Here is a 24,395-nt window from a genome sequence, read left to right on the forward strand (position 1 = left end):
AAAAAAAGGGATGGAGAGATTAATCTACTATTGCTTTGCACAACAAAATAGGAACATTTTTACAAATGCAGTAAATAAATTGTAATTTGATATGATCACAAATGCATACTGAATGAACTGTCTTCTCTTGGTTTTCTCATACTGCATATGCATTTGATTGACAGGCAGTCAAAGCAGAATGTTGCCATTTCAATTTCAGTCTTACACTTGCTGTGTCACCCTGAACAGCTCGAAAATATATCTGTATTCTTATTATAAACTATAGATGTAAACAATTGTAATAAAAACTGATTTGCAAGTTTCTTTGGATAAAGGCATCAGCCAAATATAATAACATTGTCGTTATTCCTGAAATTCAATCCTGTGCCACCACTTCTCATACCATTTTCACTCAGTTAAATTTGCTAATAAACAGAAAACACATTTGCTTACTTCTCCAGCATAAATATTGTTTAACTAAAGAACTCCAACCTTTTTTTTTATTCAAAGTTGTGCAGTGCTGCATTAACCATATTCACTTAAACCCATTTTATCAGCCTGATAACCTAACCTCAGCTGTTTCACAATGGCAGTGCATTAACAAAAACTGAACATTACAGCATTTCATTAGAAAACGGTTTATATTTTACAACCTTGACATGTACCATAAGAGCTATATATACGATTGCTTTTACAATTGTACAAAAATATGAAAGCTGATATATAATAACATTGTAATTTACATACCACTTTTCCCATGAAGGCATTAGTCTGTCTTAAAGATTTCAAGGTTCTTTTCTTTTAAAGCTATCTACAGAAAGATGGGGAGTGAAAAATAATTAAGGTGCTCAGAATAGTCCAAAGAAAACCTACATTTGAAAATGCAACATAATCAAATAATCAAAGTAACTGTACAATGTTTAAACAAAAGACAGAATAACCCAACAGGCCATTAGTAAACACTGATCTCCATATGGTACATATTGGCTTTTTGTATTTACAATTTAGTATAATTACTTCAAAAGATAAAGTAAGAGATAAGGAGTACAGGGCATTTTAATTAGGCTCTTCTCCACTCTGTAGTATCAGCCACTTTGTTAACTCTGAATTATTATAAAATGCCATAGCTGAATGACACTTAAACTCAGTTCACAGAAAGCAGCCAATCTGGGAAAAAAGCCTCTGCTATGTCAACGTTAACTGAAAGCAACCTAAGACACATTTTGAGGCTTTGACATTTCAAATCTTTATGCTAACCCAAAAATATTTACAAGTGATACATTGCTACTTTCACAATCTACTATTTTTAAACTTTTTTTTACTCAAGTTGCATCCATACCCCTGTATTTATACAGGAATTAACTACTTTATTTAAAATGATTTATTAGCCTTGTACATAGGGGAATCTGCTTGGAATTTGTATAACCTGACATTTTTCAGATTAAGGATTAAAAATCAACACTACTGCAATAAAACCTGTAGCAGAAAAGATGAATCACAATTAAGTATTGAATTGTATTATCAATATACTTATTATAAGGAAAGCCTTCATGATACCCTTGAAAACCAGCAGATAATTTCTCAATTTTGTAATACCATATAAAACAAAAGTTCCTGGTAAAGTTTTCTGACAAATACAATTGATCCTTCTTAAATATAAACAGTATTAAAGCTATTTACAGTAAGTTACGTTGATGACATAGAGGAAATGTCCACCAATTTTAGCCAAATACAACCTTCTTATTTTCCAGATTACATTCTCAACTGAACAAGATTACTAACACAATGTCATATTAAGAAAACGATGGCTCTTCTATAGATCAAATGAAACGTGATTTAATCAGTTAAAATAATGCCATCTCATTTCTGTCCCTTTCATTTGCAGTCATTTTGCTGTAATTTAAATTAGTGAGGAGGAGTTACCGCTCTGTCCTCTTCCCTCATCTAAAGGACAACATGAACAAAAAAAATACCCATAAAATTTAACATAAAAGATAAAATTCTTATATTTATCACCATATAACCAATTAACAGGTCAAACAGTAGGAACATCCATTTTAATGTTAACATTAACACCATATTAGAGCACTTTAGGTCCACCTGATGCATCAAAAGATTATAGTTTCCTACTAGCAGTCTTTCGTGTACCTTCCATATTTAAATGATGGTTCTGCAGGCAGAAAACTGCACAATTTAGGATCAGCATTTCTATCCCAGTCACTTACATAGCAACCTTTATGGAAGGCCACTAGGATGTACTGTACTTAGTTATTAGGTACTGTGACTGCTCGAAGTCTCTGTCTTACAAGTAAAATTCTGTTTACTTAACATTTAGAGTGTTACTCAAGAACTGTAGAAACACTGTATTGAACAAAAACCTGCTCTACATGAGTCACATGTATAAATCTGTAGCTACATCTGGCCCATTCTGTTGACTCATAGTTTGGCCCAATTTGTTTCATGGAGTTCATCATTTGCTCAAGACACATTTGTAATAGGCTTATATTTCTTGAGTCTGGTCCATTGACCTGTGGAATAGTTCATCTCAAACACTGTGTCAACAAGCATAGTTGTGCTGCCAGTGCCATCAGCTTTTGGCAAGACTTCTGTATGTTCGCTGAGCTTAATCTGGATGATATCACCTTGCTCTGGACATGGGTTTTCTATATATTAAAAAAGGGAAAGAGAAACAGAAACAAAAGTAAGAACTTGGAAAATTTTTTTTTTTTTTACTTAATTCACCTTAAATCAAGCAACACCATCTGTATATATCTCATTGTTACACTCTGATGTAGAATAAAGCTCTGTATCAGGTCAGGTAGCTGCAGAAAATAAGGCTGTCGTTTGAATTTTTGGACTTTTTTTTGAACACGTTCCAAAAGTTTAAAACAGGGAGTTGGATCTAGACCAAAAGAAAAAAAGTTTGAAAAGCTATATTCTACCGTATACAAATGTACAAGCAAAACTTAATTGATACTGAAAGCTGTAAATATGTTCTAACTGCATCTATGTGCAGGACAGGGAAATTATCTAATTGACCTGTGAGTGGCATGAAACGTTTACCTGCTTGTAGTAACCAAAGCCGACAAGTGTGGCTGAATGGATTTAAAATGATACTGAGATGGATTGTTATCTAATAATAACAACAACAACAACAAGTAGTGGGCTCTTACCCCTGCTCACAAGCAGAGCTGCTTGAAGGGTGTTGGGGTGCTCTTCCATTAGAGAAAGTGATTTTGTATTTAAAGAAGAGTATGCGTGGCACGAGACAAAAACGGTTTAGCCCTTAGTTATTATAGAGAGAAAATCAGTTACTTGAGTATTTCACTACAAACTTTTATTTTAAATACTAATGAATAATACAATGTAGTAAAAGTAAATAAAAAAATTAAAGCCTCACTGAAAACAATATTATAATGTCCCTTTCCAGGTGGGAGAAATAAACCACACAGCAAGTGTATGTTAGCAGTCCAAAAAAAACCAGACGAAGAACAATCATATTTCAAACACCTCTCAAACTCGTTTTTTACTCCTTCCATACTTTTTTTTTTTTGTAAAACTTCCTTAACAATTTCCCGCACCCCAGCATCACAGTGGCTGCTTTATTTAAATGTGGCAAAAGTGCTCCTCTGCCCATCCTCCTCTATGGCACTCTGAGCAGCCCCATTTGCATGGCTTTTTAGGACACACTGCCTCAGTGTTTCGACGTTCATTATCAGCTCTTGCCACGCTTTTTCAATCGTGATATAAAATTCAACGTACTTGAATAGATCATTTGCTTTTCTGCCTTGCCATTATAACAGACTATGTTGAAGGGTGAGTTAGCACTGAGAGTATAATGGGGTGGTACGGAGAAAGGATGTGCACAGGAGTAGTGATTGGGTGAGTGGTGTGGAGGGGAATAGTCAAAGCTGAATTTTTAATATAATAAAGATAATAACAACATCACCTCACATTCTCTGATTGTGTGAAGTAAAACCCAAAAAAAAGTATGTGGTTTCTCTACCTGTGCTATTTACAAAACTTACAAAAGCGGCTTGATATTCTGTATTTAATCCCCAATAAAAAAAATTACAAGTGTACATTTCATACCCTCTACCCTTGCCAGACATTCAAGCAATTTTTCATATGATGCAGCTTTAGAACGGCAGCATTAGGCAGGCAGTCTAACAACAATACCTCCAAGGACATATAGTCCAGAATCACAGACACACAATTAATAGGATCATTCAAAACTATTTCCTGATTCATTGCTAAAACAAACTAGCAAACAATACATTTCTGATGCTTTCTTTTGAAGACAATAGAGGGTTTAGTTGTACAAAAACTAAAAATGTGCAAGGAATGTAAATAACTCATATTAGAACAGCAAGGAAGAAAATGATATGCAGTGTCCAATTTAAAGTATGATATAAATAATGCAGTTATAGCTGATCCTGTTAAAAGTATTTCTAACCAAGTCCCACAAACATAAGTAGTATTAAATATCTGGTCACCTATAGTATGAAAAATGTCTGGACAACAAACCAAACACACACAGTGGTTAAGGAAATGCTGATGTAATGATTGGCAAGTCAGAAACCACCTTCATTACACATTAGTCTTCTTAAACCATAATTAATAGATAACATTTCCTGCTTATGTACATGCAAAAATAAATCTCCTTTAAGAAAATGTCATATAGCATATATGATAAAGTGTCTGACTGACAAACCTGATTTGCAGCTTTTAAAAGCTGAAGTACCCCAATTAGTCTCAGTGTTTATCAGTTAATCTGCCACTGGCATTTTAATGCTTGGTGTCTTGCTTTCAAATTAATTGATTAAGCATTATTTAATTTCAGTTACTGAAAAGAAAATTCAACTGAATACATTGACTATGTAGAACAGAGAAGTGGTGTTCAAAAGGTTCTGTGACGGACCTATTAAGGCAAACACCTGCTATAACAAACAAGTTTTATTTTTCAATATTATCCCCATGACCACTAGTGCACTTGTTATAAAGTCGAATTTATCCAATTGTTTAACCACTTTTATGTAGCTGAATTGACATATATATTGCTGGCACAGCCAGCATTGAGTGGGCTTGAAGTGAAGCTGTTCATCTTAAAAAATCACCATTAGTAATAAATTACGTTTGCAAATTTAACCATATGACAGATAATGAGGTGTTTTTGCACTGTTTTTTTCCAGCTTTTTACATTTACCTGGTATTCACTGCACATGACTCAGTTTTACATAAAAAGAGAGCATTACATAATACAAAAATATTTAAATAACTAAAGTGAGTATTTAAAATTACACTCATATCAACAATGCTTGTGTAAAGGTTGCCTAAATAAACACTTGCAGAAATCAATTACTATTATACTGCCATAACATAGCTGAAGGCATTCTCATTGGTATAAGTATTATAGAAAAATTAATAATCTGTCATAAATTTCTATATAAGCATTTCCATCTTTTACATCAGAGTTAAAAGAATCCACATTAGGGATATGATAGAGGAATGCAAGTTTATATGTTTAGCCACACCAAAACGTACACAAATGCCACATCAGTGTAAACATTATGTAAGCATACTTGCTACAAATGTTTCAGAGTCATGGGTTTGGAAAATAAAAGGATGGGTAATTAACTTTGCATTTGCATGAACCTAATTATATGTAAATATGTACATGATGTGATAAGACAACATTATGTCAAGATGGCATTTTAATGCCTTAATTTTAGATCAATACAATGTCAGTGATGAGTTATTGAGGTAGTTACTGAAAATGTAGGGCAAATTTGAACAGAATAAATTAATCCATTTTACTAACACAGCTTTTTTTTCAAAAACTTTAAATAACTTAAAAAATCCATTCACAACTCCTGAAATCACAACACATTTTCAAGATGTGTCACCAAAAACAGCTTTCCTAGAACTTGGATTGGGTGCATTTTGGTTATCACTTTGTAGACATACAGTGTAGAACACTTATCAATAACTTCAAATTACCATCAGCAGGTATTTAACCAAGCAAAAAACAAACAAACAAAAAAAAAGTCACATATTGTTTGTAAAAATAATAAACACACATAATCATGGTAAAAAATAAAACAAGGCAAATGTGAAAAAAACATCCATATTAATATTTGGATAAAAGTAAAATTGTCAAGATAGTTAAGAAGTTCAGACATGTACTATACTCTTTAATGTGAAATCTTTTGCTGCTTTGGGGTAATTACCTCTGGACCCTGCCATAAAACCAAGAATTAAGGCCTTCTCTGGTCTTGTAACCTTGTTTGCAGTCTTGAACATTTCCTGGGCAGCATACATTTGTTCTCTCTGTGAACAAATAATCTTAAGATTACAAAACGTTGAATATATGCATTTTTCTCCAAAATTATCTTTTAGATATTCTTTCAAATTGCTTTGAACAAAGAATATTGTGTAACTGTGCATTGCTTTGCCAGTAGTCACATTTAAACATGCTGGCTAATTATTGTGGAAACTGCATAGCTAGGAACAGCACAAAAATACCCAATATACAGTAACACAATTAATTTCTTAAACTTTAATGCTTCTTCAGATTGTTGGTTTTGCACCCAACTTACAACATGCAAACTTTCATTCTTTAAGAAGGGGGATCGGAGGGTGTTTTCCAACTACAGAGGGATCACACTCCTCAGCCTCCCTGGAAAAGTCTATTCGGGGGTCCTGGAGAGAGGGTCCGTCGGATAGTCGAACCTCAGATTCAGGAGGAACAGTGTGGTTTTCGTCCTGGTCGCGTAACAGTTGACCAGCTCTACACCCTTAACAGGGTCCTGGAGGGTGCATGGGAGTTTGCCCAACAAGTCTACATGTTTTTAGTGGACTTAGAAAAGGCGTTCGACCATGTCCCTCAGGGAATCCTGTGGGGGATGCTCCGGGAGTATGAGGTATCAGACCCCCTGATAAGGGCTGTTCAGTCCCTGAACAACCGGTGTCAGAGCTTGGTCTGCATTGCCGGCAGTAAGTCGAACCCGTTTCCAGTGAGAGTTGGACTCCGCCAGGGCTGCCCTTTGTCACTGATTCTGTTTATAACTTTTATGGACAGAATTTCTAGGCGCAGCCAGGGCATTAAGGGGGTCTGGTTTGGTGCACTCAGGATTGAAACACTGCTTTTTGCAGATGATGCTGTCCTGTTTGCTTCATCAGGCATGGATTTTCCGCTCTCTCTGGATCGGTTCACAGCTGAGTGTGAAGCGGCTGGGATGGGAATCAGCACCTCCAAATGACCATGGTCCTCAGCCAAAAAAGGGTGGAGTGCCCTCTCAGGGTTGGTGGCGAGATTCTGCCCCAAGTGGAGGAGTTCAAGTATCTCGGGGTCTTGTTCACGAGTGAGGGAAGAATGGAGCGTGAGATCGACAGGCGGATCAATTTACCAGTCGATCTACGTTCCTATCCTCACCTATGGTCATGAGCTGAGGGTAGTGACTGAAAGAATGAGATCGCGAATACAAGCGGCTGAAATGAGTTTCCTCCGCAGGGTGTCTGGTCTTTTTCTTAAAGATAAGGTGAGAAGCTCAGTCATCAGGGAGGGGCTCACAGTAGAGTCACTGCTCCTCCGCATCGAGAGGAGTCAGATGAGGTGGCTTGGGCATCTGATCAGGATGCCACCTGGACGCCTCCCTGGTGAGGTGTTCCGGGCACGTCCAACCGTGAGGAGGCCCAGGGGAAGACCCAGGACACGCTGGAGGGACTGTCTCTCGGCTGGCCTGGGAATGCCTCGGGATTCCCCTAGAAGAGCTAGAAGAAATGGCCGAGGAGAGGGAAGTCTGGGTGTCTCTGATCAAGTATAGGACCAACCACACATGTGACAAAGAATTAACTATTTCTCTGAAAAACACATTGTGTTTATATACAGTACAGGCCAAAAGTTTGGACACACCTCCTTATTCAATGTGTTTTCTTTATTTTCATGACCATTTACATTGGTAGATTCTCACTGAAGGCATCAAAACTATGAATGAACACATGTGGATTTATGTACTTAACAAAAAAAAGTGAAATAACTGAAAACATGTTTTATATTCTAGTTTCTTCAAAATAGCCACCCTTTGCTCTGATTACTGCTTTGCACACTCTTGGCATTCTCTCGATGAGCTTCAATAGGTAGTCACTAAAACCATTATATACACATATATCTATATATCTATATAAACTGCTCAAAAAAATTAAAGGAACACTTTGAAAACACATCAGATCTCAATGGGAAAAAGAAATCCTCCTGGATATCTATACTGATATAGACTGGGTAATGTGTTAGGAACGAAAGGATGCCACATCGTTTGATGGAAATGAAAATGATCAACCTACAGAGCCCTGAATTCAAAGACGCCCCAAAAATTTGAGTGAAAAAATGATGTGGCAGGCTAGTCCATTTTGCCAAAATTTAATTGCAGCAACTCAAAATTGTACGCAGCACTTTGTATGGCCCCTGTGTTCTTGTATACATGCCTGACAACATCGGTGCATGCTTCTAATGAGATCTCCTCCCAGATCTGGACCAGGGCATCACTGAGCTCCTGGACAGTCTGAGGTGCAAGCTGGTGGCATTGGATGGACCAAAACATAATGCCCCAGAGGTGTTCTATTGGATTTAGGTCAGGAAAGTGTGGTGGCCAGTCAATGGTATCAATTCCTTCATCCGTCAGGAACTGCCTGCATACTCTCACCACATGAGGCCAGGAATTGTCGTGCACCAGGAGCCACTGTACCAGCATAGGGTCTGACAATGGGTCCAAGGATTTCATCCTGATACCTAATGGCAGCCAAGGTGCCTTTGTCAAGCCTGTAGCGGTCTGTGTGACCCTTCATGGATATGCCTCCCCAGACAATCATTAACCCACCACCAAACTGCTCATGCTGAATGATGTTACAGGAAACATAATGTTTTCCATGGCTTCTCCAGACCCTTTCACTTCTGTCACGTGCTCAGGGTGAACCTGCTCTCATCTGTAAAAAGCACAGGGCACCAGTGGTGCATCTGCCAATTCTGGTATTCTATGGCGAATGCCAATCAAGCTGCATGCTGCTGGGCAGTGAGCTCAGGGCCCATTAGAGGACATGGGGCCCTTGGGTCACCCTCATGAAATCTTTCTGGTTGTTTGGTCAGAGACATTCACACCAGTGGCCTGCTGGAGGTCATTTTGTAGGGCTCTGGCAGTGCTCATCCTGTTCCTCCTTGCCCAAAGGAGCAGATACTGGTCCTGCTGATGGGTTATGGACCTTCTATGGCCCTCTCCAGCTCTCCTAGAGTAACTGCTTGTCTCCTAGAATCTCCTCCATACCCTTGAGACTGTGCAGGGAGACACAGCAAACCTTCTGGCAATGACACGTATTGATGTGCCATCCTGGAGAAGTTGGACTACCTGTGCAACCTCTGTAGGGTCCAGGTATCGCCTCATGCTACCAGTAGTGACACTGACTGTAGCCAAATGCAAAACTAGTGAAGAAACAGTCAGAAAAGATGAGGAGGGAAAAATGTCAGTGGCCTCCACCTGTTAAACCGTTCCTGTTTTGGGGGTCATCTCATTGTTGCCCCTCTAGTGCATCTGTTGTTAATTTCATTAACACCACAGCAGCTGAAACTGATTAACAACCCCCTCTGCTACTTAAAAATTAGAATATCATGACAAAGTTGATTTATTTCAGTAATTCCATTCAAAAAGTGAAACTTGTATATTAGATTCATTCATTACAAACTGACTGATGTATTTCAAATGTTTATTTCTTTTAATTTTGATGATTATACCTGACAATTAATGAAAGTCCCAAATTCAGTATCTTGGAAAATTAGAATATAAATTAAGACCAATGCAAAAAAAGGATTTTTAGAAATGTTGTCCAACTGAAAGGTATGAACATGAAAAGTATGAGCATGTACAGCACTTAATATTTAGTTGGGGTTCCTTTGGCCTGGATTACTGCAGCAATGCGGTGTCGCATAGAGTCGATCAGTCTGTGACACTGCTCAGATGTTATGAGAGCCCATGTTGCTGTTAGTGGCCTTCAGCTCTTCTGAATTGTTAGGTCTGGTGTATTGAATCTTCCTCTTCACAATACCCCATAGATTTTCTATGGGGTTAAGGTCAGACAAGTTTGCTGGCCAATCAAGAACAGGGATACCATGGTCCTTAAACCAGGTACTGGTAGTTTTGGCACTGTGTGCAGGTGCCAGGTCCTGTTGGAAAATGAAATCTGCATCCCCATTAAGTTCGTTAGCAGCAGGAAGCATGAAGTGCTCTAAAACTTCCTGGTAGAACGGCTGCGTTGACCTTGGACCTCAGAAAACACAATGGACCAACACCAGCAGATGACATGGCACCCCAAACCATCACTGACTGTGGAAACTTTACACTGGACCTCAAGCAACATGGATTCTGTGCCTCTCCTCTTTTCCTCCAGACTCTGGGACCTTGATTTCCAAAGGAAATGCAAAATTTACTTTCATCAGAGAACATAACTCGGCACTCGGCACTAACCACTCAGCAGCAGTCCAGTCGAGACGCTTCTGACGCTGTCTCTTGTTCAAGAGTGGCTTGACACAAGTAATGCGACAGCTGAAACCCATGTCTTGCATACATCTGTGCGTGGTGGTTCTTGAAGCACTGACTCCAGCTGCAGTCCACTCTATGTGAATCTCCTCCACAGTCTTGAATGGGTTTTGTTTCACAATCCTCTCTAGGGTACAGTTATCCCTATTGCTTGTACACTTTTTTTTACCACATCTTGCCCTTCCCTTCACCTCTCTATTAATGTGCTTGGACACTGAGCTCTATGAACAGCCAGCCTCTTTAGCAATGACCTTTTGTGTCTTGCCCTCCTTGTGTAAGGTGTCAATGGTCGTCTTTTGGACAACTATCAAGTCAGCAGTCTTCCCCATGCTTGTGTAGCCTACAGAACTAGACTGAGAGACCATTTAAAGGCTTTTGCAGGTGTTTTGAGTGAATTAGCTGATTAGAGTGTGGCACCAGGGGTCCTCAATATTGAACCTTTTCACAATATTCTAATTTTCTGAGATACTGAATTTAGGATTTTGATTAGTTGTCAGTTATAATCATCAAAATTAAAAGAAATAAACATTTGAAATACATCAGTCTGTGTGTAGTGAATAAATCTAATATACAAGTTTCACTTTTTGAATGGAATTACTGAAATAAAACAACTTTGTCAAGATATTCTAATTTTATGACGGGCATCCATCTCTCTCTCTCTCTCTCTCTCTCTCTCTCTCTCTCTCTCTCTCTCTCTCTCTCTCTCTCTCTCTCTCTCTCTCTCTCTCTCTCTCTCTCTCTCTCTCTCTCTCTCTCTCTCTCTCTCTCTCTCTCTCTCTCTCTCTCTCTCTCTCTCTCTCTCTCTCTCTCTCTCTCTCTCTATATATATATATATATATATATATATATATATATATATATATATATATATATATATATATATATATATATATATATATATATATATATATATCTCAGAATTTATCGAACTTTAATGTGATGTTGTTAGATTTTCAGATTCTTATTTTGTTTTTAAATTATAAAATAAAATATCAAGAAAGTTGTGGGGTGGCCTACTAGGCCACAACTGGGGGTTGGGCTCCAAAGGTGCCAGGGGGGCTTCTACCATATCTTTAAATGCAATCGCTTTCTATAACTGAGTGGCCCAGCTGCTGGATAGATGGGGGCCCAACGCCCCCACCCTAGGTTTGGTGAGCGAAGCGAGCAGTGGGTGGAGCCTCACACTACTATATCCTAAATGTATATATGTAGAGTAATACATCAGCTAATGAAGCAGATGACCTTGGTTTGTTATAATACATTTCTTTACCAGAGGTAACATAGGAGGAAATATTGATGTATATTGTAACAACCAAAATAGGGTGGTTTAAGCAGGTGTCATGGGCTCATATAGACGGTCTTCTCCTCCCTTGGCAATCCTAGAAAGCTTCTGTGATGCACTGCCACCGGCAGCTCCATCCATGAGGTTCCACATGCACTCATCTGCATTGTTCACTACTTAGACATTTCATGTCACTGCCTCATTTTTCACTTCACTTTCTGAACTCTGTGAGATGATCCAAACCATGATCATTAAAAAGAATTGTGTGTGGCCACATACCAACATTAACGAACTATAGCAGAGGTGTGTCCGTGTGTCCCCCTATGGCTCTGCACTGGCTCTTTTCAAGGCTAGGTGCTATTTCCAAAGATTCTGTTATGTGTTGTTTTTGTTCTCCAACTTCAAATCACTTTATAATCTACATTTTAGTTTCCAAAGATACTGCTTTATATTTTTGTGACATACTGGGCAAATTATACTTATTACTTTGTAAAAAAAAAAATAAAAATGAATGCAACTATAATACATGTGAGTTAATTAAGCATTCAAGCACAATAACTGTGTCTTAGCGCATACACAATATCAACCACAGATAAATACCCTATGTGAGGAAGTTGCACAATGACTACCACGACCTTCTAAAAGACTGTTGCTTGAATTTGTGCGAGCATCATAGGGCATTTTCTGCTGGCTTTGTTAAAAATGAGCCTTGTTATCCAAGGATTTATTAACTTAGACAGTACTGTATGTTTTTTCTTCTTAATTTTGACACTTGGAAAGCAATTTTCTGGAATTTTTTTGAAAATTCTTCATGTCTGAAAAATATTTCACAGTATTAAGCTTTGGGCTGTCATATACAGTACTCCAATATACGTTGGACATTATGGAAGTTACAAAACACACTAAATCAAAAAGCTATTAATTTCTACCTTGCGAGCATCACTGTTTGAATTATTGTTAGAAAAATAAGCACAATTTTGACTCATTGAAATCTACTGTGATTTGAGACTAGTGCATTGAAAGTGGATATGGCTATTCACGTGTGCGAGTTAGTGTTCTATGAGGCAAAACATGGCAAGCAGTAATAGAATTTCCACAAGTAAGTATGACAATCCTATGGGCTTAAGTGTAACTCCTAATCATAGCTGGCAACCTTTACTAAACTACATTCTACTACTATTTGTCAAGCCCTTGGTTAGGAGTTAGTTGGCTTTTTAATTTTTACTTTTCAGCAGAAGCACAGAAGCAGTTTTTTTTTTTTTGCATGTCTTTCCAGTCACAGATCAGGCACATTATTTTACTACCATTTTCATAACCTATATGCAAATTATAACTATGTCAATGTCAATTTATTTATATAGCAATAATAGAAGAAAAGAAAAAACAAAAACAATAAAACATAAATGGTAATAAAATATATGAACATAAAATAAGATAGATAATAAACAGAAATAATGTTACATGATCACAAAGAGGAAACGATCAGTATTACTGAAGGTCACTGAATGCAAGTGAAAAGAAGTGAGTTTTTAATCTTGTTCTGAACAGTTCAATTGTAGATGACTCCTTAATATGATGAGATAGAGAGTTCCACAGGCGAGGGGCAGCAGCCACAAAGGCCCTGTCCCCCCTTGGTTTTACATTTGGTACGAAGGACAACAAGAGACAACTGACCAGAAGATCTAAGCACTCTGGATGGCTGGTGTAAAACACACAATTCAGATAAATAGGCAGGAGAAAGCCCATGTAAAGATTTAAAAACTGGCAGCAAGATTTTAAAATCAATTTGAAAACTAACAGGCAGCCAGGTAAAGAAGCTAAAATAGGAGAAACAGAGTCATACTTCCTTGCCCCAACCAGAAAGCGAGCGGCAGCATTTTGGACCAGCAGTAACCTGTGTATCAGAGATTTGCTAATCCCAGAATACAGCAAATTGCAATAATCAAGGCGAGAAAAAATAAAAGCATGAGTAGCTTTCTCGAGATCTTTAGAAGATAAAAAAGGCTTTATCTTATGTAATAGATGAAGTTGGAAAAAGCAACTCTTGACTACAGAATTTACTTGTTTCTCAAAAGAGAGGTTACTATCAAAGGTAACAAGATGATTGCGGACTTGAGGTTTGGAAAAGACAGAGAAAGAGCCGAGAAATCCAAGACCAATTTGGGTTTAGATGGTGGACCCACTATAAGCATCTCCGTTTTATTTTGATTTAGATCAAGAAAATTATTAGCCATCGAGAATCTTAGTTCAGACAGACAGTTGTGGAGTTGATTTGTTGCAGAGGGGAATATAAACCTGAGTATCATCAGCATAGCAGTGAAAAGAAATGTTAAATTTCCTAAAAATCGCTCCAATAGGGTGAAGGTATATAGAGAATAAAATAGGACCCAAAATGGATCCCTGAGGAACACCATATTTAAGAGGAGCAGTAGATGAAAAAGAGGAATTTAAAGTCACTGAAAAGTGTCTACCAGTTAAATATGACCTGAACCAGTTAAGAGCAGCCCCTTTAATCCCAACAAGATGTTCGAGCCGCATCAGCAATATTTCATGGTCAATGGTGTCAAAGGCAGCGGACAGGTCAAGGAGGACAAGGACTGCCACATCACCTGAGTCAGTAATAAGAGAGATGTCGTTGAACACTTTCAGGAGTGCCGTTTCAACACCATGATAACGCCTAAAACCAGATTGGTAGGTCTCAAATAAATTATTGGAGTTAAGGTGATTGACCAATTGATTATAAATAATTTTTTCTAGAATTTTAGCCAGAAATGGCAGCTGGGAAATTGGACAAAAAAAGTTGGTTAAAACTCCAGGATCTAATCCTGCTTTTTTTTAGATGGGAACGGACTGCAACATGTTTAAAAAATGAGGGCACAAACCCCGAGCTAATAGAATCATTTATAATAGCTAGTAAAGATGGGCCCAACACATCAAAGGGACGTGGTGGTACAATATCGAGGGGGCTGGAAGACGGTTTAAGAGTGTCAATAGTTCTTTTTAGCATTGAAAGTGAGACTTGATCAAAGGAATCTAGAACAATGTCATGATTAACAGTAGGAAGTTCACAGCCAGTTTGAACAATGCCACAGTGGATAGTATCAGTTTTGCTGACAAAGAATGATAGAAACTGCTCACATAAATGAACAGTGCTATTTAATCCCATCATAGAATGAGGGTGAATGGCCGCATTAATTGAATTAAATAAAACCCTAGGATTGTTTGAATGGCAGGATACTAAATCGGCAAAGAAGTCATGTTTCGATTTCTTAACTTCAGCCTGGAGATTGAAAAGAGAAGTCCTGAAAATCTGTTTAGAGATAGTCAGTCCATCTTTTTTCCAACACCGTTCAGCAGTTCAACAGGTGCGACACAGTGATCATGTAGTTTCATTTAGCCAAGCAGCAGGTCTTACCTTATTACTGCGTATTCTGGGCGGAGCAATTGTGTCTAAAACTGTTTCACAGGAGGAATTAAATTTTACGACAGAGTCATCGATATCAATATTTTGGTCACGCATATAAAGACTAGAGAAAATGGTTTTAAAATCAGATATAATGGAAGAATTTAAAAAGCACAAGCAGTGTGGTGGACGGCTATTAGTTGGGAGATCAACAGTAATATGCAGATCCGTCATTACAGAAAAGTGATCAGTGAAAGAAACATCACATAAATCAATACTATTCACTGAAATATCACGACTATAAAAACAAGGCACAAACCAAATGTTCCATTAATTGAGCAAATGAAAACTAATAACTTTTTCTGATAAAACACAAGCTGCCATTCACCAATACTTACAGTGAGAGAAAGGCTCTTTTTAGGCTGCGGTTGCTGCTGCTGCTGCTGCTGCTGCTGCTGTTGTTGTGTTTGTTGCTGTTGCTGTTGTGGCTGTTGTGTGGTGGGTTGCTGAGAGGGCTGTGATGCTGTTACCGTGGGTATGCTGGCATTTGGAGTACTGCTGGGTGTTGGTGGAGAGGTAGGTGCTGATGGGCTTGTGCTGCTGTTGTACATCTGTGTCCTCTGTTTGAATTGGCCCTGAAGGGTGGTGCTGGGAGGGGCTATTTCTTCTGATTGTCGGTTGGTTTGCAGAGATTCCCGAACTGATCCTGTTGTGCTACCTGTAGATATGAAAAGCAGAGTAAAATACTCTGGTATTTCTGGTAGTCACAGAATATATAATTTTTTTTACAAGTTATTTCAGAAATTTAAATGAATAGATGTAGCATAATCATATCTCAGTTTTGTGAAATGCTGTTACAGTTTCTTACATTATATGAGAAATATGTAACACTTCTAACTGCCTTTTAATTTAAAATAAATTATAAAATTAGTCCATTGAGCAGGTCAGAGCAAATATGCTCTGACCCGATCTCTGTCTAACAACAAAAATCAAGTACAAAATCCTTAATTATTTTCATCACTGCTTCACATACTTTTTTATTGCAGTAAGATACGATAAATCATCCATTTGTTTTTCTGACATTAAAAATAAAAATAAACCGTCACCAAATAAACATGAGAACTGGTGCGGGACATCACTTTGTAATAATGCACATCCATTACATTTATGACCACACTACAGGGCTACAAACTGGATTGGCCATAAAAAATTAGGTAAACAGACAGGGTTATATTAAGATAATTCTCTTTTGTATTAAGAGTACACATACTCTCCCACAATACTTGTAAATCTTTCACACTGTTAAAACAGTTCCTTCAGTGCACTTCATATTGTTGATGCAATTATGATTTAAAGCAATGGCCATTTTTGTTCAAACAAACAAGCTTGATAGATTTAATGGTGTCCTCTTTTTTGTAAGACTTTTATCTTTGTGTTTTGTCCAGTTTTATTCACCTTCTTGGCTACAAAGATCAACTTGAGCTAATCTGTGATAAGATGAATAAAGCAGGTACTTAGAAAATGTGTTAACCATCTTGATCTCCATGTAGACTTGCCATATTTTACTTACGTGGTAGTACATTTCACTTCATCATTCAATAGGTCTGGTCCAGTGTTTGCTACAGTTATATAATGCTAAATGACACATTAGTACTTGGGAATTACAAATGGTAATGTGTTTAATTAACGAATGTGTTAATTACATCCACAATAAAAAAATACTACTACAACTACCACACTGGATAAAAGTATTTAACAAATAAAAACAAATTGAAATATTTGCCTACTTACCCTGCTGTGCTTCAGAGCTTGGAATGTAAGATGATGATGGTACCATGCTAGGTGTAGCTGGCAAATAACTTGTTGAGGGTAATGCACTCTCACTGTTTAGAGCGCCCAGTTTCTTTAAATAACAAAAAAAAAAGTGAACAAGTTTAATTAAAAAAGCGCCAGTTTAACTTACACAACTATTTTCTTAGCAAAGGGCTATTTGTGTCATAAATTTATTTTATTCTTTTAAGCACATATAGCTTGTCTATATCAGAAGCAAAAATAAGCTATTTTATACACTTTAAAATGCAACACTGTTGAAAAAGAAAAAAGATACATTTTCTAAATTACTGCTGTCTACAACTGCTGTTTCATACAGGGACATAGTCATATTAGCGTCAAACTGACTTGATCTAATTCAGGGTTGTTACGGGCCAGAGCCAATCCTGGCAACACAAGGCACAAGGAATGAAACAGGAAATCCACTCCATTGGAGAACAAACTTATACAAAATCCCACAATCACACTTATCACCAATTAGCCTAGCCAGCCTGTCTTTGGTGATTTGGGAGGAAAAATACAAGGAACAAAATAACAGAAACAACAGAAAAAATAATCAAATGTTAGAAATTCTGGTACAGTAACCCAGTACAAGTATAAGCTAAGCCTTGGTTTACAATATTATTATTAAGACTTATTTTCAATTACTTACAAGTATGAAGTTCCAACTCTTTAAAGCATTTCATTTAACTGACATTACAACAAATTATCATTTTAATAAATATTTAGTATTTTGTATTTTTTAAGCTGCCAAAATATTCATTATTAACAGAAAATCTAAAAAAAATGTAAATTATGAAAAGGAAAACAAAAACTTTGCCACAATTACCTGAGTAGAGACAAGACCAGCAGCATAATCGGGTGTTGAATTTTCCACCACAGTTTCTTCTTTAGCTGGCTTTTCATTAACTTCAGATTCTATTTTAAAGGATTTAAGAATAAACATCAAAAAAAAAATAAAAATGGCCAATATAATGTTTTACCTTATTGCTTAAATAATCTTACCAACAGTTTTTCTTCTCCTCTTTGCCTCTCTACCAGCTCCAACCATATCCAGTTCAGAAATATCTAACAACTAAGAGAAAAGTAACATTACCAGAAGTACAACATTTAAGTTTATCCTGAATACTTTTCATTTTTAACATAAACTATACAAACTTATGCCTATTAAAAATCTCCAAGTATTTAGTAGTAGGCTCATAGCACTATATTTTGTAGACAAATCTAAGGAAAAGTTACAAAAACGTATTTGGCCAATCTAGAGTAAATATGACATTGAAATCAGTGTACTTTCCCACACTTGTTTTTGTTGAAAAGTGATTCACCCTTTCATCCATTTTCTAGGTTTCTCAGCTTAATTAATACACAGTGGAATGGGGCAGAGCACATCCTGGGCATGCAGCACTGCTACTCATCAAAGGGCATCTACACTCATATCTGGTCAATATGATAATATCAAAGAACTTATTATGTACCTTTATGAAATACAGAATCAAAAGCAGACAATACCCTTATAGAGACAAAGTCACAAAACAATGACTGGGTCAGGGTTTAAGTCCAATTGCCTGTAGTGCTAACAATTGTGCTGCAATACTGTTCAAACAAAATTTAACTAAATGTAATTATTTGTGTATTAATAAGGAGGTGTTATTAAACTATTCTACATGAACCCTGAATTTAAGTCAAATTGATGAACAAGTCAATATTTAAATGTCTCTTATTTGTAAGTTAATTGAAAAAAATGATTTGTGTAATAAAACAATTTACGATCAACAACAACTGTGAAATAAGTAAGCTTTGGACTGCATTTTGTATGTGTTTAAGTGTTTTAATATTTCTCTTCCTAAATAATAATGTATTCCGCAGAGCTACGCATACCGTGGAGATCAATATGACAGCAAAGGAGCCCTGGGAATGCCGAGAAGACACTTGTGTTCTAATGATACTGTTATCAGCCCTTAACACTTTAAAAGCTTCCTATGAGTGTTCATTTCATAGATAAGGATTTTCTAGGTGGTGTTCTTTATACCTGTAATTAAGGTAACTGTTGTGGCCTAAGGTTGGTCTGCTTTTGTCATGGTACTAATGATAGGACATTCTGTAGGTCATCAACTATGAGAGGAGGCAATTAAGATAATATTAGCTGGGGTTTTTTGAAAAAGACTAAGAAACACTGCTGCTCAAGAAGGGGTCAGTTATGATGCAGGTTGAATTAAAAAGTGTTACAGGAACTCTGGCAAGGCCAAAATGGAGTTAAAACTGTAAAGGGTGGCTATAATGGTGCTTAATCTGTTTTTTGCCAAGACATGGACACATTGACATTTCTTGAAAGCAGAAGTAGTATTCTGAGGAAATACTGAACTAAATGGACATAGTCTCTTAAGAAGGGGTGGTATCAGCTTGTCTTAGTAGGTTGAATCCATTTTTGCAGCTTAGGTCTCTTTGATGTTAAAGGTAAAACTGCAGGAATGAATAGACCAATGCAGAAATGCTGTCAGTGTAGGGTATTGACTTTAATTTTCTGAGGAAATCAGGTAAAGGTTTATCTAATCTGGTAGACCAAGGTGGTATTTCCCATTTTTAAAATCTGGAATTAGCACTCTCCTCAGGAAAACCCAAATTAGGGTACTAAAATAGCGACTCTTAGATCTAAACTATTCTATAGCATTATATCATATTACCGGATTTAAGTATATGGAAGCTTGCTAATCCTGATTTCTTACTTAAGAAGATCAAAAAATATATATATATTATACCAAATGTAAAAAATATTTGATTAGGCAAGCTTGAAAAGTCTCACTTTTGTGAAGATTCAATACTTAGTGGTACAAGTTTCTGGACTTGCATACCTTAACTCCTCTCTCTTTACGCAAGGGTGTCCGTGGAGGTGGTAGGGCTGTCCTGTTCGCAGATGGGCTAAACACACTTGGTGCTGTTGGGCTTCTAAAAGGAGCTTTTGGTATACCTTTGAGGGGTGCTACAAGGATAAAAATGACACCATTAAAAATCCTTTTGTGGGCTGCTTGAATACAATTACAGAATTTTTACAAAAAGTAAGTCCCAACATTCTAGTTATCCTCTGTGGCTATGTTGCATATGCTAATATTTTACTCACTATATCCATTATGAAGAACATGCATAGACAAAAAAAAAAGTGATTTATCTGTAAAAACTGATGCCCAGAGATCATGGCATCTCTACCCTTATAATATTTTTACTGGTTATGCACTATAAAGGAACACAAAATAAAGCACCAAACTAAAAGTTGCTAAATTAGTATGTGATAACACTATAAATTACTTATGGTAAAAAAGGTCAATACAAGATTATATTTTTAAAATTATTATGATGTTAATTTGTGGAAAGCAAAAAAATAAACAGGCATAAGAATACATAAATGATACTAAGGTTTGTACACATGTAGTTATAGTAATGCATGTACATATCAAATGATCAAAATTTAAAGTGGGAGATACACAAAGACAAACAAAAGAAAACTAGTGGGTAATAAAGAGACATCCTCTTTTTATAAAACTACTGTCAGCATCATGAGCTAAGACAAGCATCTCGCATTTACTTTCTACAATGTTTAACTAGGTTGGAAAACACTTGTACTTTACAGCGCCCGAGAGCAATTTCGGTTATTAGATAGATACAGAGCCACAAGAAACTAAGATAACTTCATTACCAAACCTGCTTTAAAAAGACAAGACAAAGAAAGAAAGAAAGAAAGAAAATGTGCAGCTTTTAAAGTAATTAACTACTTGTTTTTCAAAGTAATACAATGCCCTGAAACTAGCAACCTTTCATAATATTATTAACCAATATAATAACTGATGCTGCATATTAACCATAGCAATAATTAACACATGGACAAACAGAACTATATAAATTTCCTTTTCAAAATGTTCAACTACATCTCTTGTTTTACAAATAATATGGTCTGAAAATAACCTTTTTTATATTAAGTGGTTCTGTTACAGCTTTCAGCACAATTTCTCTTTAAAAAGAAAAAAAAAAAACAGTTTGGTTAAGTTTGATATTTTTCAAGTCAAAGTTATTTCTTCACAATCATGGTATATATTAATTTGCCACAAAAAAATACTACATCTTTAGAACACAACTTTATAAATGAAAACAATTCCTTGTCTGTTCTTGCAGCTTACAATAGGACTAATGGGAACATGGATCCACAGGCAAATGAAACAGCCTTAAAATTTACCAGCTATGTCCACATTAAAGCAGCAAAGCTTCAGATTTAAGAAAATATGCTTGTGTGATAACAAAAGGAATATAGAAATAATTATTTTACTACAGATTCTTGGAACTATTTTTTAAAGTAATAATACATTTCCTGTTCACTTGTCTGCACATAGTCAATGTTACATGTGGAGTTAACCCCAACAAGCTCTCAGTGGCAAACTATATTCCGTTTATAATCTTATTTTTGCTTCTGCAATTTTATTATTTCAACATTTATGTTCTACCATGGCTTGTAAATAAAAGACAGATGTGTGTTCACATTGTATGATTATTTTTTCCTACATGGAACCTACTTTTAACCCATTACAGTCTATATTGTTAGTTTACACAGCCTACAGATTAAGATTCACAGCACATAAGAGTTTCACTGTACAAATAACAGTAAATCAAAAGTGAACTAATTGCACTGCACTGTATTCTTAATAAATCCCTTAGATTTTTGAAAACAGTCAAGCCATATCTGCACATCGTAATTTTTGTGGTGTGTTTTGCACATGCATGATAAAAACAATGAAAAAGGGAGAGTATGAGACAGACTAGAGTAAAACAATACAAACCAATTACGGACTTTTTCAATAAAATATGAGTTGCTCTTTTTGTGGATACAGTAATAAAATAACTTATGACATGTTTGATTAAGCAAACTCACCAATATGCGGATATCAATTAATTTGTAAATATAAATAGAAAACATGTAAAACTCCTGCGTACCCTGGCACTGTGAGGGTAGGGATGACAGCTCTGTGCTACATGGAGGAACCAGCATAAGTGAGCTTGTGAGCACCGAGTGTGCACCTTGTTTGGAAGCTCTATTAGCCCTACCACGCATGACAAATTACAAAGACAGTCTGCATATTTGGCAGAAAAATGCTGACTGAGCTTGTGCTCTTAATATGTAGCTACTGGTGAGATGGCAGGGAAAAGAGACACATATGAGTTGTCTCTGACCACGAGTGAGTGGAACGTATTTTGCCATGTGCTCAAAGCAGCCACTGAAATAATCAAATAAATTTCCATATAATGAAAGAACGTAAGTGATCATGTTACTTTTTTTTACTTATTACTGAATATCCATCTACAGAACAGAGCAAGCTATTCACATCTGGGAATCAAAATTCAGTGTCAATAAAAGCACTTGGTGAATACCTTCCGAGGTGAATCTACACCCCTGGCTCTGGAAGAGACTGAAGGACAAGCATCTAAGTAAAGTGCACAGTCTCCTTTTAAATATGGGTGAATGTCACAACAATGTTTTGCTTTGTGCTTTTTTTACTTCTTGTATGCAATTTCAAGATACAGATCAATACTCGATAACATGTTTAGCTTGAAAAATGGTCCTTCATTCACCTATAGGCCCATCATGTACCCATTAGCGCCACTGTATGCTGCAAGAGCAGACAAGAAATTTTAAAAATTTATAAACATAATTAACTTTAGAACAATTTTATGTTGCAAATAATATACAGTACAGTCATGTGAAAACATTAGGACACCCTTTGAAAGCATGTGGTTTTTGTAACATTTTTAATAAATGGTTATTTCATCTCCGTTTCAACAATACAGAGAGATTAAAGTAATCCAACTAAACAAAGAAAACTGAAGAAAAGTCTTTTCAAGATCTTCTGTAAATGTCATTCTACAAAATGCCTATTCTAACTGAGGAAAAGATAGGACACCCTTGCCCCTAATAGCGAGTGTTACCTCCTTTGGCTGAAATAACTGCAGTGAGACGGTTCTTGTAGCCATCTACCAGTCTTCGACATCGGTCTGAGGAAATTTTACCCCACTCCTCAATGCAGAACTTTTTCAGCTGTGAGATGTTTGAGGGGTTTCTTGCACGCATACAGCCCTTTTCAAGTCATCCCACAGCATCTCAATGGGATTCAAATCTGGACTTTGACTTGGCCATTCCAGGACTCTCCATTTCTTCTTTTCAGCCAATCTTTGGTTGATTTACTAGTATGTTTTGGGTCATTGTCATGTTGCATGGTCCAGTTCCGCTTCAGCTTTAATTTTCTAACTGATGGTCTCACATGTTCTTCAAGCACCTTCTGATACACAGTAGAATTCATCGTGGATTCTATGATGGTGAGCTGACCAGGTCCTGCTGCAGCAAAGCAGCCCCAAACCATGACACTTCCACCTCCATGCTTCACAGTTGGTATGAGGTTCTTTTCTTGGAATGCTGTGTTTGGTTTACGCCAAACATGTCCTCTGCTGTTGTGTCCAAATAATTCAATTTTGGACTCATCTGTCCAAAGAACATTATTCCAGAAGTCCTGGTCTTTGTCAACTTTATCTCTGGCAAATGTCAGTCTGGCCTCGATGTTTCTCTTGGAAAGCAAAGGTTTCCTCCTTGCACACCTCCCATGCAAGTTAAACTTGTACAGTCTCTTTCTGATTGTAGAGGCATGTACTTCTACATCAACAGTAGCCAGAGCCTGCTGTAGTTCTCGAGATGACACTTTAGGGTTTTGGAGACCTCTTTTAGCATCTTGCGGTCTGCTCTTGGGGTGAACTTGCTGGGGCGACCAGTCCTGGGCATGTTGGCAGTTGTTTTGAAAGCCCTCCACTTGTAGACTATCTTCCGGACAGTGGAATGGCTGATTTCAAAATCTTTGAGATCTTTTAAATCCCTTCCCAGACTCATAGGCTGCTACAATCTTTTTCTGAAGTCCTCTGACAGCTCTTTTGTTCTCACCATGGTGCTCACTCTCACTTCAACAGTCAGGAGCACACCAAACTAAATGTCTGAGGTTTAAATAGGGCAAGCCTCATTCAACATGCAGAGTAACGATCTACTAATTATGTGCACCTGGTGTGATATACCTGTGTGAGATCTGAGCCAATTTAAGAGGGAATACATGTGAGGGTGTCCTATCTTTTTCCTCAGTTAGAATAGGCATTTTTGTAGAATGACATTTACAGAAGATCTTGAAAAGACTTTTCTTCAGTTTTCTTTGTTTAGTTGGATTACTTTAATCTCTGTATTGTTGAAACGGAGATGAAATAACCATTTATTAAAAATGTTACAAAACCACATGCTTTCAAAGGG

The 24,395-nt window shown here is 36.8% G+C and overlaps 1 protein-coding gene across 1 annotated transcript in view; it reads right to left on the reverse strand.

Annotated features, from left to right (window-relative positions):
- Positions 1-601: 601 nt before the first annotated feature.
- The window catches only part of nelfa (negative elongation factor complex member A), a 52,143-nt gene continuing 28,349 nt past the window's right edge, over positions 602-24,395 (reverse strand). The window contains exons 5-11 of the mRNA XM_039751717.1: positions 19,927-20,054; positions 18,083-18,152; positions 17,907-17,995; positions 17,039-17,150; positions 15,646-15,965; positions 6,210-6,309; positions 602-2,642 (exon numbers count right to left, since the gene is read on the reverse strand). Coding sequence (XP_039607651.1) covers positions 2,458-2,642; positions 6,210-6,309; positions 15,646-15,965; positions 17,039-17,150; positions 17,907-17,995; positions 18,083-18,152; positions 19,927-20,054 — 1,004 coding nt within the window. The 3' untranslated portion in view covers positions 602-2,457. The remainder of the gene's footprint in view (positions 2,643-6,209; positions 6,310-15,645; positions 15,966-17,038; positions 17,151-17,906; positions 17,996-18,082; positions 18,153-19,926; positions 20,055-24,395) is intronic.

This window comes from Polypterus senegalus, chromosome 4, assembly GCF_016835505.1.
Source record: "Polypterus senegalus isolate Bchr_013 chromosome 4, ASM1683550v1, whole genome shotgun sequence".
NCBI classification, from domain to species: Eukaryota; Metazoa; Chordata; class Cladistia; order Polypteriformes; family Polypteridae; genus Polypterus; species Polypterus senegalus.